At 34.4% G+C, this 13,211-nt stretch overlaps 2 protein-coding genes across 3 annotated transcripts; one reads left to right on the top strand and one right to left on the bottom strand.

Moving 5' to 3' along the window:
* The first annotated feature begins 767 nt into the window (after positions 1-767).
* Positions 768-2,442, top strand: LOC114193098 (protein RADIALIS-like 3). Its single transcript, XM_028082797.1, has 2 exons — positions 768-1,208; positions 1,908-2,442. The coding sequence occupies exons 1-2, from the start codon at positions 934-936 to the stop codon at positions 1,933-1,935; spliced, it is 303 nt and encodes a 100-aa protein (XP_027938598.1). The 5' UTR covers positions 768-933; the 3' UTR covers positions 1,936-2,442.
* Positions 2,443-2,604: 162 nt separating this feature from the next.
* LOC114193097 (pumilio homolog 1-like) lies at positions 2,605-11,582 on the bottom strand. 2 transcript variants are annotated; one of them, XM_028082794.1, is made up of 9 exons: positions 10,551-11,581; positions 7,951-9,437; positions 7,728-7,869; positions 7,442-7,549; positions 5,544-5,756; positions 5,330-5,440; positions 4,785-4,979; positions 3,595-3,769; positions 2,605-3,050 (listed from the first exon to the last, which is right to left on the bottom strand). In XM_028082794.1, the coding sequence occupies exons 1-9, from the start codon at positions 11,142-11,144 to the stop codon at positions 3,004-3,006; spliced, it is 3,072 nt and encodes a 1,023-aa protein (XP_027938595.1). In that variant the 5' UTR covers positions 11,145-11,581; the 3' UTR covers positions 2,605-3,003. The 2 variants fall into 2 exon arrangements, with proteins under 2 accessions (XP_027938595.1, XP_027938596.1); XM_028082795.1 differs by having other exon boundaries at positions 3,004-3,050; positions 7,951-9,434; positions 10,551-11,582.
* Between the last annotated feature and the right edge of the window lie 1,629 nt (positions 11,583-13,211).

Below are 13,211 nucleotides of genomic sequence, written 5' to 3'. Positions count from 1 at the left end.
TGGTGGGAAAGAAGTCCTGTAGTCCATAGGAGGTGCGCACCGGTTAACTAACCAGTGTATGACACTGGTTACGTAACCGGTGTCATGACATAAAAGAGTTTGATACCGGTTACGATATCGGTGTTGTGTGTGTGTTTTTTTTAACTTTGTTTTAAATTTTTTTTTAACTTATTTGTATAACTTTTTTAAAAAATTTAATTGTATAAATCTTTTTTACATTCATAAAAATTTAATTTTTTTATTTTAAAATTTCATATAGTTTTTTTTAATTCGTATTATTTAATTATAATTATTTTTATAACATCAAATTACAAAATCATTCTCTTTTTTCATCAAAGATATTTTGGTAACTTTCTAATTCTTTCTATTTTTACAATTTATTTTATCTATCACATTAACCAAATCTTTCACTAATTCACTTAAAAAACACACACAAATTCATCCACCCAAATCAACACAAATTCATCTTCACACTCCTCTCCATATCCACACCCCCAAAGGAACACACCCTAAATATTTGAAAAAAGAAATATTTTGTTCTCTTAGTCTTATATAATTAAATTCGTTATAATCGTGTTTTATGAGAGACTTGTGTATAATTCAGAATATATATACAAATCTATTTGTATACCGAAGTAAACTCTTTTACTCATCTCATGAAGAAGTTACCAAACGCAACACATACACAAACACAAGATTGAAAAGTATGTAGAAGAGAAGTTAATTTGTGAAAAGCGTTTTGTGTATCACAAGAGTCTAGCTGTATGTTGTCCCACTCTACATTTAGAGGTCACATCTAAGCATGATCCACCAATCCTTTCACCTTTTTATAAGCCATTCCAACCCCATCTTAACTTAATTCACTTTCTCTATTTCCAAATTGCATGCAAACATACCCTAATTAACCTTCCTTCCTTTCTTCCTCTTCCACTCATGGCTTCAACCTCTCTCCACACCAACAACACCAACAACACCAACAACCATAACTCTTCTTCTTGGACACGCATGCAGAACAAGCAATTCGAAAGCGCACTTGCCTTGTACGATGAAGACACCCCAGATCGATGGCAGAACATAGCCAGAATAGTTGGTGATAAATCTGTTGAGGAAGTTAAGAAGCACTATGAAATCCTTGTCGAAGACCTTAAGCATATAGAGTCTGGTCGTGTTCCAATCCCCAGTTACAACTCCACTCATCATCAAGACAGGTAAAAAAGGATCCTTTCTGCTTCTTTCTCTCTCACTCTTCTTCTATCTTCCCCTCATGCACATGCAATGCTTACTTATGCTTTCTTCTCTCATTCATTATTCCTTTCGCCTTTCTTTAAATCACTTCTTTCTACCAACTAAAATCAACCTATTCACTACTCAAAAATAGATTATATATTAATTCAAATTACACAAAAGTTATTCAAACAAAACTTTACTGCAAGTCAACATGGTATCACCACAGTATGTACAAGTACTATTATTTTAACACTCAACAATTTTTTTATACATTTTATGAAGAAAAACAAATTATTGACACCGAAATTGTCTTTGACGCCCATTTCATAGGAAAAATAATATTTTATATTATTATGGACCATGACAAACGAAAAAGGAGACATTTCTTTAAGGGGTGTCAAATGAGAGCGTTCAAATATGACTGTTATCCCTATTTTATTCTTCAATGTTTTTCTTTTTTCACACATACAAAAGTTAACTTCTTCTTTTAATGATCAAAATACTTCTAAAAATGAATTGTTAAGTAATGCTAGTGATGTTAAAAAAATATTTTACTTTATGAAACTTAATTGGACAAAGATGTAAAAAAATTACATTGTGAGTGTAGGGATTTTTCTTAATGAAGAAGGCATAATGCATGCTGTTCTGTGTTCATTAACAAAATGTAGCTTAATTGGCAGGCCTCTAAAGTATCTTAATCAGCAGTGAATTGACCAGGTCAACTCAAGTATCTATAGGCACTTAAGTTGGAACAACACAGGATGCAAGACCAAACATTCTTCTGTTTTCCTTGTTTATGTCCAACAAACATCCAACACTTTACTTCTCTTTACAGTTCAGATACTAAGTGAACAATATGACATATTTGATAATGTTTGGTTTCTATTTTCAAGATCATTTAGGAAAACAAAAAGAAATATGCTTGATGGAGACAGATTGGGAATTTCCCTTCTTTTGTTTCACATTGCAAGGAAAAAAGCAACATAAATACCAAAGTAGAGGTTCTCTCAAAAGTTGTTACAAATCCAATGTTTCATCTCCACGACGATGTGCTCTGTTATATTATTATCTCATTTATATGTCAACGCAAACAGGTCACCAAAAAATGAAGCAAGTTTTGAATGTTTGAAACGGTGGCATCTTTTACACATATTTCAGATTAATTAATTTAAATTCACATATTTTGCTTTTGGCAAACAAGTTTTGACCACAATCTTATTGTTAAAATGGAGAACTCATACAAAGAAAACACATTCAATACATAGCTAACTTTGGAGAAAAACCAGGAACACAGTGCAGTAGATTAGAATTGAAGAACATTATAAGAAAAACAAGAGAAAGAAATGGGAAGAAAAATTGAAGCAAGAGGCAAAAATGTGGAGGGATAGAAGAAAAGGTTAACATAGGGCAAAAAGAAAAGCCTCATATGTCAAAACATTTGGTGATCCCGAATACAAGGACTCTGATAACCTAGTAAAATTTGTACAGTCATCACCTCCCTTTACAACATGAAAACTAGCTCATAAATAATATTATATATCCCTGCCGCATGAGAGAGAATCAGGCAGGGCAAGGCCATTAACAGTACCAAGCCTGAGCTTCAGCCTCGGCTATAACCTGATTCTAGCTGTATTATCCTCACACTAACAAATGTACAATTTCAAGTAGAACTAATTTATTAATTCACTACCTGAATACAGACAGGGCCATTAGCAATACCACATGAAAAGAAAAAAGAGCAGGTGCTTCTATTATCCTCAGTTAGCTGTACATTCTCTATACCATCTGTGCAGGATTTAGAGTCAGAATACTAATCCTCCTCTCTGCATAACAAACAAAATTGACTTAAGTGCACACAATCAAATAACATCTAAAGATAGATAATACATGCAAAATGTCAAATAGTAGCCACTTCATTCAATTCATTAGATAGAAGTGCACTCAGAAGCCTATATTTTAGACATCCTTTGGCAAGTGAAAGTCATTCATCTTGTTTGCATACAGTAATTAAAGATAGACTCATCAATTGTAAAAACAAGACGTGATATATCACCCCTACTTCATATGGTAGTTGATTGAATAAAAAGTTTGTACAAGAAAATTACCAAACCTCACGGTTGAATAACTTTTTTCAAACAAAAACTGCTATATACACAGGTAAATTTTTGTAAAGAAAAAATGCCACGTTAGTCCAAAAACAAATTTTCTAGGAACTGTACTGCTTAATCAAAACAGAGTACAGTCTTTAAAAGGAAAGAAAATTAAGTATTATACGAGTTTTGTGAATGTATGAACCTACTTGACGCAATTGTAGTAATAGATAAATAAGAGCAAAAATGAAAAGTAAATTTGAGATAGAAAATATACCCCCAGCAGCAACCAATTTCTCTACACGGGCAACAATGTGCTTCCCATAGGTATATTTCTTCAAGGCATTCAGGTGAACCTTTATTCGATTAAGGATTAGCTCAAGCTGCTGGTCATCACAGGTTTCCAGCACTTTCTGTACAACGTAGTTTGCAAACTGATCCTTCATCATAATCTAAAAACATACAGGCAATATATGAGAAAAGTAGATAAATGACTAAACAACACAAAAAGATCAATTAATATTAAACACAAAAAATGGCAGTACAAAACTTAAACTAAACTTACTTTTTGGAATAAGACCAACCTGGCTATTTTTACAACACGGTCAAGTCATAATCACAACATGAGAAACCATCATTTTATTGAGTACAAGACTAAACTGGTGAACCAAACTGGTAAGTCGACTAATGTTCAAATCAAGACCATAAATTGACAATGACAAAATAAAAGTGGGCCCTGGAAACTGAATTACTTTTAAGGCAAGTACTTTCAAAGCTTAATTTAATATATTGAGTGTATGATTGTACACTGGATTTATTACTCCACATCACCATGGATAAAGAAGTGGGGAAAAATTTAGGATGTAAAAGCATAGAACAAATTATCAGGGGAAGGAGGGCACTAAGAAAAGGGTATATATCAGTGACATTTTAGAAACATGTAACGTTTAAAGGGGAAGGAGGGACCTATCCTACTCTTGGCATCACCACCAACCCTCCTCCCGCCCCTATCTATTTGACATTTCAATGACATCTCAGACAGCAACATATTTTCATAGGAGATAGTGGAGGGGTGAAGCTATGAAGCAAATAGCTTACGGGAGTCTTTAATAAGGTAGAAAATAGGGAGGCCTAATTTGTACTGCAATGGATCTTTCATGAAGAAAAAGGTGACGTAGCACATCGACAACAAAAACAAGATGAGCTAGTAAACACCAGAACCTATGATTTGCTTCAGCAATCCAAACTAACTTCACACGAAGCATATTTCCTTAAACTCCTAACAACCAGAACAACGAAAAATCTTATTGAATGAAGTAAATGGTAAAATGGACAGAGTGAAAAAGGGCAAAAATATTCAAAATAGTATAAAATACTTCAAGTTCTACTTTCAGCAGGAGATAAGGAAAGATTGCTAAAAGAAGCATAATGCATGACAAGAGATCAGTACATAGTTCGTGCACAAACCTGCAGGGGCTCGTTTTCATAAGTGGAACCAAGCATCTCATTCACAAGGACTTGTCGCTCGGCAGGAGTTCCAAAGGTAAGGCACTTTTCTATAACATTAGAGGCAAACTTCTGCTGGCTCATCTGCACTATTTGCCCAGTTAATTCTTTGATTATAGCTGAACGTTCATAAGGTTTGCCATGCTCCAGCACATGCTGCAAAATTTAACCAAGCATAAAAAAAAATTGAACTGAAGGCAATGACTGAAATCTAAAGAGGTAATTGAAAAAAAAAAAGTCATCAGCAAAAATGCATAGTAGAAGTCTGTAGGTAATTTGGGAGAAAGCTTGTTGCTTAATTGCTAAAATCTGTCAGTTTGTTGAGACAGAAAAGAAAAAACTCATATTTCCTATAAATAAGAGAGAGATAGAAAAGACAGTGTCTTGTCATTTGTGAGAGAATTGGGTCTTTGAGCATTGGAAGGTGCAGACCTTCAATTAGAGAACAAAATCACAAGCAGTGACCATCGGATAATAAGCAAAAACCAAAATGAAATGCAACAAACCTGCACAACATAATTTCCATATTGGTCTTGAGCTAACATACACACAGATTGCAAAATTTCATCCATCATAATCTGTTGTGTTTTTGTATCATGGCAGTACTCCAAGACTCTCTGCACATTTGAAATATGACGAGTTTAGAACTATTATGTTGATCTTACAAACTAGCAATCCAGCTATGTTTTTTACACAAATGCACGAGAGGCAACAGTTAACCTGTATAACGCGGCAACCATAAGGATGAGTTGACAATGTCACAACCTGATCATAAAACGTTGAAACAATAAAATGGATTGCATCCTCTGGTACACATTCAATACATTTCTGGATGACATGATTTCCATTTTGATCACGTACACAACGCATGATATGACCATCCAACTCTGTAACCATTTTAGTCTGCTGATCCATATCAACAACTTCAATAGCCTACAGAATTTAAAAGAGAAAAACAAAATGAATAACTCTTGACTTTACCATTAACCCACATAAATCACAACAGCACCCTAAATTCAAAGCATTAATAACAAGACAATATCAGTTTCACACACAAAATAAGCAATTACATATTGCTGTAAATAAAAATTTAGTAGGATAAAAAATATTCTCAATATCTCCATAGTAATAGGAAAAAATATCTTCATAATCTTCCTATTTATTACACTGCATTTTTATCCCTTTTTAAAGTTTGGTTATTACAAACAAAGACAATGAGAATGTAATTTGAATGATTGACATCAATAAAATAATTCTTTACTTTTTAACTTGATATCAAAATCTATCTTAACGAGATTTGTTGGATCTATCGTGTCACCCTTTATAAGACTGCTATTTGAGTACCCACAAATATAAAAAAAAAGAAAATAATAATAACACCCAATATATTTTTCTCACTTAAAACCTCATAGACAGTCAAGTCAACAAAACTATTAGAAAAGAAACCATAGCTTTCCTGACATTAAGATGATGAAAAAATAATTAGAAGACTCAGGTTGCTCCCAAACACACTCCAACCCAAGAAGTAAAATGGGAAATGTTGGGGAAAACATACCTGCAAAGATAAATCAAATAAAAATAAAAGTGGAGCTCGTTGTGATTATTTCAACAGGGTGCCTAGACAACCCTTCAACATGGTATCTCTTATTAACAAGAAAGCAAGTGTAAATGCAGCTCTAGTAACAGTTCAAAGCTCAAAAAGCACTAAAAGTGTTATACATTCGTCGTTACTATTTCAACATTAATAATCCTTTAAAGTTTTGTATCGTAAATTAAAAAAAACAATAAAGAATGTTCCAATACTTTAAAACAAAATCACCATTCCATTAGTTAGAATGTTTTGAACAATGTATAGCACTGATAGTAATAACAAGTCTTAAAAGCACAACCAAACAAACCACGAATAAAAAGAAAGGAGTTATTACTTATTACTATTACTGAAGTAAGACAACATTGCCAACTACCAACAGAAAAGGACAATGATATCTTCTTTCTGAATAGGTTCATTTTCCACTGGGAAAAAAATATTAAAGGAATTACTAACAAGTGCCCTGAGTATAATAAGGAATCAAATTTAAAATGTATTGAATGAAAAGTAAAACAATTATTATATAAAATTCAGAAGAATAGTTAATGCTTTCATCTTTAAGCAAATAGAAGCATTTAATGGTGGGGGTATTACAAGCTGGTTAATCGATAGTATTAGTTCATAAAACCTTAAATAACAGTATCATCTCTACAAAAGGGATACAGCTTCTTTAAGAAGCTGCAGATGAAACACAACCAAACACCAATGGCAGGTCTTGGCAGGGAAACATGCTGGGTTGGTTGGAAAATCCTAACCCAAGGCAGGAGCAGACCAAGGGACGGAGATTTTGCCTACATTACATTGTGGCAGCTGTTGCAGCCACAATTTTACTGCAATCACAGCAACTATTATTGTGATAACCAAATGTGATACTATGCCTAACTGTCGAGGGCAAGAACTGACAGCATGATTGACTACCGCATAACAAACTTCAATCCAACACTTAAAACAGCAGAATTTGTATAATGATAAAAAAACACAGTATATAATTATGTAAACAGTCATAAGGTAGATAAATTAATATGCAGACCTTCTGGATAACCCGACAGCCATACATTTGAAGACTCAGGGTCAGCACATGACCCGTAAGCTGATCGGCCAGTTCCCTTATTTGTGCTGCTGTTCCATGTTCAAAAAACTAAACACGAATAGCAATTTGTTAGACATGTATACAATGAATTCATAGTTTTTTGCTTTAAATGATGAATTTGATACCCTTTGTACATAACAAACAATTATGAAAAAAATACACTATACAAGTTGAAAATTGAAAATATAGCGAGATTCCATATATAGCAAAGAAAATATCAAAGTACCTTCTGAATCACATAATTACCGAAGACATCAGTCATTAGAGAAAGTGCTTGTGGCATGATTTCATGGAAAACCATGTTTTTCTCTTCCATCGAGGCTGTCTCAAGTTTCTGTTGTATAAATCGGCTTCCATACTGATCAGCACTGTTTAAGAAAGAATATGAAAACAAGTTAGCTAAATATTAAATCTGAAGAAGCAAACCAAAGTAGATCACCAGTATGTACCTGAATTCAACAACATGCCCAGCAATTTCTGAAAGTTCAAAACATTTGGTCTTATTACTTTTGAATTCATCAAGCAAGGAAGATGCAAAATTCTCTTCTAAGCTACCAACTGTGTCTGAATGCCAAGCTCCCATGAACCCCCCCGCCACATTCCTCATCCCAGACAAACGCATATTTCGTTCACTTTGGTTCATTGGACTACCCGGTCCATAGAGGGAGTTAGGGAAAAGGGAACCAGCCAGTGGGCTCCCTGGATATGATGTGGCCAGACCATACGAAGGATTTCCAAAAGAATTAGGGCTCAAGGTAGCTGATTTACCAAGGTATGGAACATTGAAATGTGAATTTTGGGGAGCAATCAAAGACTCAACATAAGCTTTTTGGAGGCCAAGTAAATCTGTGCATTCCCTATTTATCACTGATTCCTTAAGCGCAGCAATCTGTGCAGCAGAAGCAACATCCCCCGATCTCAGATACTGAAGATACAAAGGGTCCATCAAAGGCAACTGTTGAGTGCCACTGGCAGCATGACTTCCAAGCCTGCTAGAATTTTGTAATTCAGTTGCAGCCAATAAAGGTCCTAAAGTTGCACCTCTTCCCAGTGCTCTAGAGTCCATAGCATTCAATCCTAGTGCAGATGCAGCAACAGCAGCATTTTCGAAGAAAGGAGGCAAATTCCCACTCCCAAGCTGGCCTGTCATCATGGATGGTGATGGAGGATTAACATTATATCCATTCATGCCATAGTTTGGATATGAGATATCTTCAACATTCTGATAGTGAGCAGGTGAACTACCTCTGCTAGTATAAGTTGGTGTAGAATGTCCTTTCAAATGCGTGTTAACAGAAATTCCACCAGCCTTATGGGGTTCTAGCTGTTCATCTGCATACCCTGACGATTTATTCAGATCCAATCCAAAACTGCTGACTTTATTCACTTTTAAGTGGGATTGGGTAGCAGAATGACGTTGAAAAGCCAAGGAATCAGGCTGCTGTTTAAAACTATGAGTATAATCTTCATTGTGCCTAGATGACTGGGAATGTTTTTCATCATCTATTATATCTTTTGTGGATAAATTCATACCAGCCAAAGCAGACGCCAGATCTGCAGACTCATTTAAATTAGATGAGACAGCATTGAGTAAATTTTGACTGTTAGAACTTTTTTTATCAGCTGAACTGGATCTGCCATCACCAATGGGTGGAAGACAAGGACTAGCAGCTCTTGGTAGAAGCTGAGAGTCAGGGGTGCTACTCCTTGATAGGGAGGCACCTAAGGCGGAAGCATACGTTTGAGGTCCCGAACCAACAAAATTTTGGGCAGCAGATATGCCTAGCTTATTTCCACCAGACCGCAGGGCATTCAGTTCTTGATGCACATAAGCAACACGGGTTTCAGATTTTTCAGCAATGTCATCAAATAAATTACTGCTAGGTAGATTATGAGGGTGCTTGGATCCAGATGATGCATTATTTATTTCGTCCTGCTAAGAAAGTATGGCAACAAACATCAGAGACAATGCAACGACATAAAATTATAATACAAGTTATGATAACCACACATAATAACATCATTTCATTGCAAAACTAACTAGTAAAGACAAAATTTTAAATTTCAAGCTCTTAAAATTGCAACTCCACACCATTCAGCCACAACTAGAAACTGAAAGGTTAGTCAGCCAAAACTGATCAGAGCAAACCAAGAATATGCAATAAAGATAGAGTGACTCAATAGTCCACTAAAACACTGCCTGGTAAGCATAGAAGGGTCAACAACAGCATCCAACTAAAACAGAAATAAGAGGAACCACTATCGAAAAATTAATCAATTTACAATCCACAACTTCCATTGCAAATCACTACATCTCAGCTTAATCAAAAAAGAATACTGCCTCACTCGACACTAGGGGATGTTGGGGAGGAGAAAGAGTTCTAAGACCAGGAAAATTCTTTATTTTTTAACAAAAATCTTTAATTTAATAATTCATTAAATAAATGACCTCTTAAATCCAACTCTCAATCAAACCCTAAAACAAAGCCAATGAATGTATCAATGAACCCTCTTGGATTTAGACCAATTATTTGGGCCGTGTTACCTGCTAATCCTTGAGCCAACCTAGTTCCAAAGCTCGGATACTAAGCTCAAAATGTAGTTGACAATGTTGGCAGTGTATGAATAATCCAAGCATGGGTTACTAAGCTCAAAATGTAATTGACAATGTTGGCAGTTTGTGAATAATCCAACCACTAGGGAAAAAAGGACAAGACACGATCACAAAAATGGTTTGTCCATGTCACAAAGGCATTGGTAGAACACACTGTTGAATGACCTAAGCATGTAGAATCTCAGGAGGCTCACTTCCGAGGGTTCTTCCAGATAGCCAGAAACAGTGATGCATTGCTTTCCATCCTATAAACACAAACTCACTCACACACACACACACGCACACACAAACTTTTATCCTTCAATCAGAGAAGCAACCAACCATCAATAACCAAACAACTAATGTAAAACAACATGCATATGAATATTAGAGAAACAAAACATAATACACATTCAATACTTAAATTACAATTTACAAACATAACAAAACTCTCACCTGAAACAGTTCTGCGATGCTCTTCTGCCTACTCCCTAGACCTAATGCCGGCAACCCGATCAACCCATCATCACCACTCCATTCTGGGCCGCCTTTGCGGTGCTTCAAACCACCCTCTTCCTTCACACCAAACCCACCAGGGTGCACAGAAAACAAAGGGTTGTTATCACCTCCTTCAATTCCACCATCATCACTGGTCATCCTCCTATCCCCAACACCGCCCACCTTAGAACCACCCCTCAACCGCTGCACGAACCGCCAGTCCTCCTTCGAGGCCAGCGGAGGCGGCAAGCGCGGGTTCAGATTCACATTAGAGTAATAATAATTGGCGTAATTGGGATCAGCCCGAAGCTCTTCCTCGCTCCCAAAACCCCTTCTGCCACCATAACCTGGCGCAGCCGGAGACCCCTCAAACAACCCTCCCACCGCCGTCAAGGACCCCTCCACAGTCGGAGGGGCCGACCCACTTCGCAACCGAGCGAGTTCCCTCTCTCTCAGAACCCCTAAATCTTCGCCGCCTGTGTATTCACCGTTCTTCAACATCGATCGAATTGCCACATCAGACATCATCTTACCGTAACTGTCACTCACCATTACACCGCACAACAAAGTTTTACTAACAAAACAAACAAACACATATAATAACTCAACCAAAAAACTCAAAACTGGTTTGAAACTGCTCTGGTCTGAACAGTTGCAAATCCAAAAACCCAAAATACAAGGTTTGTTTTTTCTCTTATTTTTGGGTTACAGGCTTCAGTAACAGGAGTTATGAGAGTTGAATAGAGAAAAAACTTCAACTTTATTGGTGAGTTTTGTGATTATTTTGTTATGTGGGAATCAGAATGAAGATCGGACTTTAGAGTGAAGAGAACGAACGCGGAAGATCGACGATGTGTTGGTCCATGTTAGAAACGAAACAGAAACAGTGGCGAGACTGCGAGTGTGAAGATGGTGGCAGTGATAAGTACGAGAGTTTGGCCTTCTCCCACCGTTTGATCTAAGAAGGACGGTGCTGATTAATTGCTTCAAGATTTGTTATTACACCTCTCTAGGGTTTGTAGTATATGTTATATTTGTATTAAGCACCCACTTTGTTTTTTTTCATTTAACATAAACCCGTGTGAATTTATAAAACATTATCCTCTCTTCGATGACATTGGAGAATCATATCTTAGGTATTAATATTTGATTTAGTAAAAAAAAAAAACATATGTTACCAAATAAGAGTATTATGTTATAGACAATAAAAATACTCAAATATTTATGATATTACATGCATATTTATATTTCAAAATTTCTATCACATCTAATTATAACAATTTTATTCTGATTATTCTATATCATATATTCAATCATTCCTACAAAAACATAACATGAATGAATCTTGTTCAACCTTCGGTGTTAAAAAGATTGAAACACTTGGCCTTTTGCTATAATGGTTGAAGCGGTGGGATGTCTAAAATTGTGTCTTGGGATGCCCTTAAGAGATTTAGATGGTTTCAACATTACTTATATATAAACTATGGAAAATTCAACAAAAATGCATAAGTTTTGCCTAATTTAGAATGAATTGTTTGGAGCATAGTTATGCATACAATTTTATTTGATGGAAAATTGCATTTGGCTTGATGTTGTATGAGAGATGTTGTGGTTTTAAATAAATATCTTAATTAGTTATATTTATATAATTTAATAGCATAATGATAAATATTTAAATAATGTAAGTCGTGAAATTTTGTTGTATAAATATTTAAAATTTAATTTATATTTAATTAATTATATTTTTTCATCAGCTTAAAATTTACGCGAACTCTTCAATTAATACATGTAATGTCTTTAAATTTCTGTCATCGCATCAGAATGGTTTTACTGAATTTTGTTTGTATCACCATCACAATAAATTATATATATATATATATATATATATATATATATATATATATATATATATATATATATATATATAAACATCAACTTATAATAATATACTAATATACTATAAATACTTCTAATGAACATTTTGAGTATAAATTAACTTATTTATAAACTAAAAATAATTTATATTCGAGTTAATTTATGATATATTTTTATGTAATAATGAATGTGAAAAATTATATTAATTTTAATTTATAAAAAATAGTTATATTAGGAAAATTATATAATAATGGGTATAAATAATTTATATACAAATTAATTTGTGATATATAATTTTTAAAATTTTTATTTTATATGAAACTTTGTTTATGTAATATTTGATTTGATTCCGTCATTACTACCTCCTATTACCTATTGAACTGGTAAAGAGTGTTTGGGTTCTCATATTTACATAATAAGACCCCTTTAATATAATATCTAAAATTTTAGATAAACAAGAGTATCAGATTCCAAATTTGTTTTGTTTAAATACGTAGGCTATCAATTTTTACATGAGATAAAAGGATTAAGGGGTAAAGTTTAAGACTATTTCTGTCAGAAAAAATCAATGTTCATGGTGGAGATATTTTCTATGTTTAATACAAATTAAAAATAAGGTTCTTCATGTTCAAATGTGTTCAGTTAATTTTTAATTTAGTTTTGGTTGTTTTAAATCATTCTGTCTTGTGTGAATTACATAGATACAATTGAGTTATTTTGTTACTAATTAGTTGAATTTTAAAG

This window comes from Vigna unguiculata, chromosome 8 (genome assembly GCF_004118075.2).
Source record: "Vigna unguiculata cultivar IT97K-499-35 chromosome 8, ASM411807v1, whole genome shotgun sequence".
NCBI lineage: Eukaryota > Viridiplantae > Streptophyta > Magnoliopsida > Fabales > Fabaceae > Vigna > Vigna unguiculata.
The sequence above is the reverse complement of the archived record's forward strand: the minus strand, read 5'-3'. Positions and strand labels throughout refer to the sequence as shown.

Bases quoted from the DNA above. Each gene is read 5' to 3' on its own strand.
- LOC114193097 (XM_028082794.1), bottom strand. From the start codon at position 11,144: ATGGTGAGTGACAGTTACGGTAAGATGATGTCTGATGTGGCAATTCGA. The intron at 7,550-7,727 runs GTACTTTGATAT...ATTCGTGTTTAG, and splicing joins GTAATTATGTGATTCAGAAG to TTTTTTGAACATGGAACAGC. The intron at 5,757-7,441 runs GTCTGCATATTA...TAAATTCTGTAG, and splicing joins GCTGTCGGGTTATCCAGAAG to GCTATTGAAGTTGTTGATAT.
- LOC114193098 (XM_028082797.1), top strand. From the start codon at position 934: ATGGCTTCAACCTCTCTCCACACCAACAACACCAACAACACCAACAAC. The intron at 1,209-1,907 runs GTAAAAAAGGAT...CTTAATTGGCAG, and splicing joins TCCACTCATCATCAAGACAG to GCCTCTAAAGTATCTTAATC.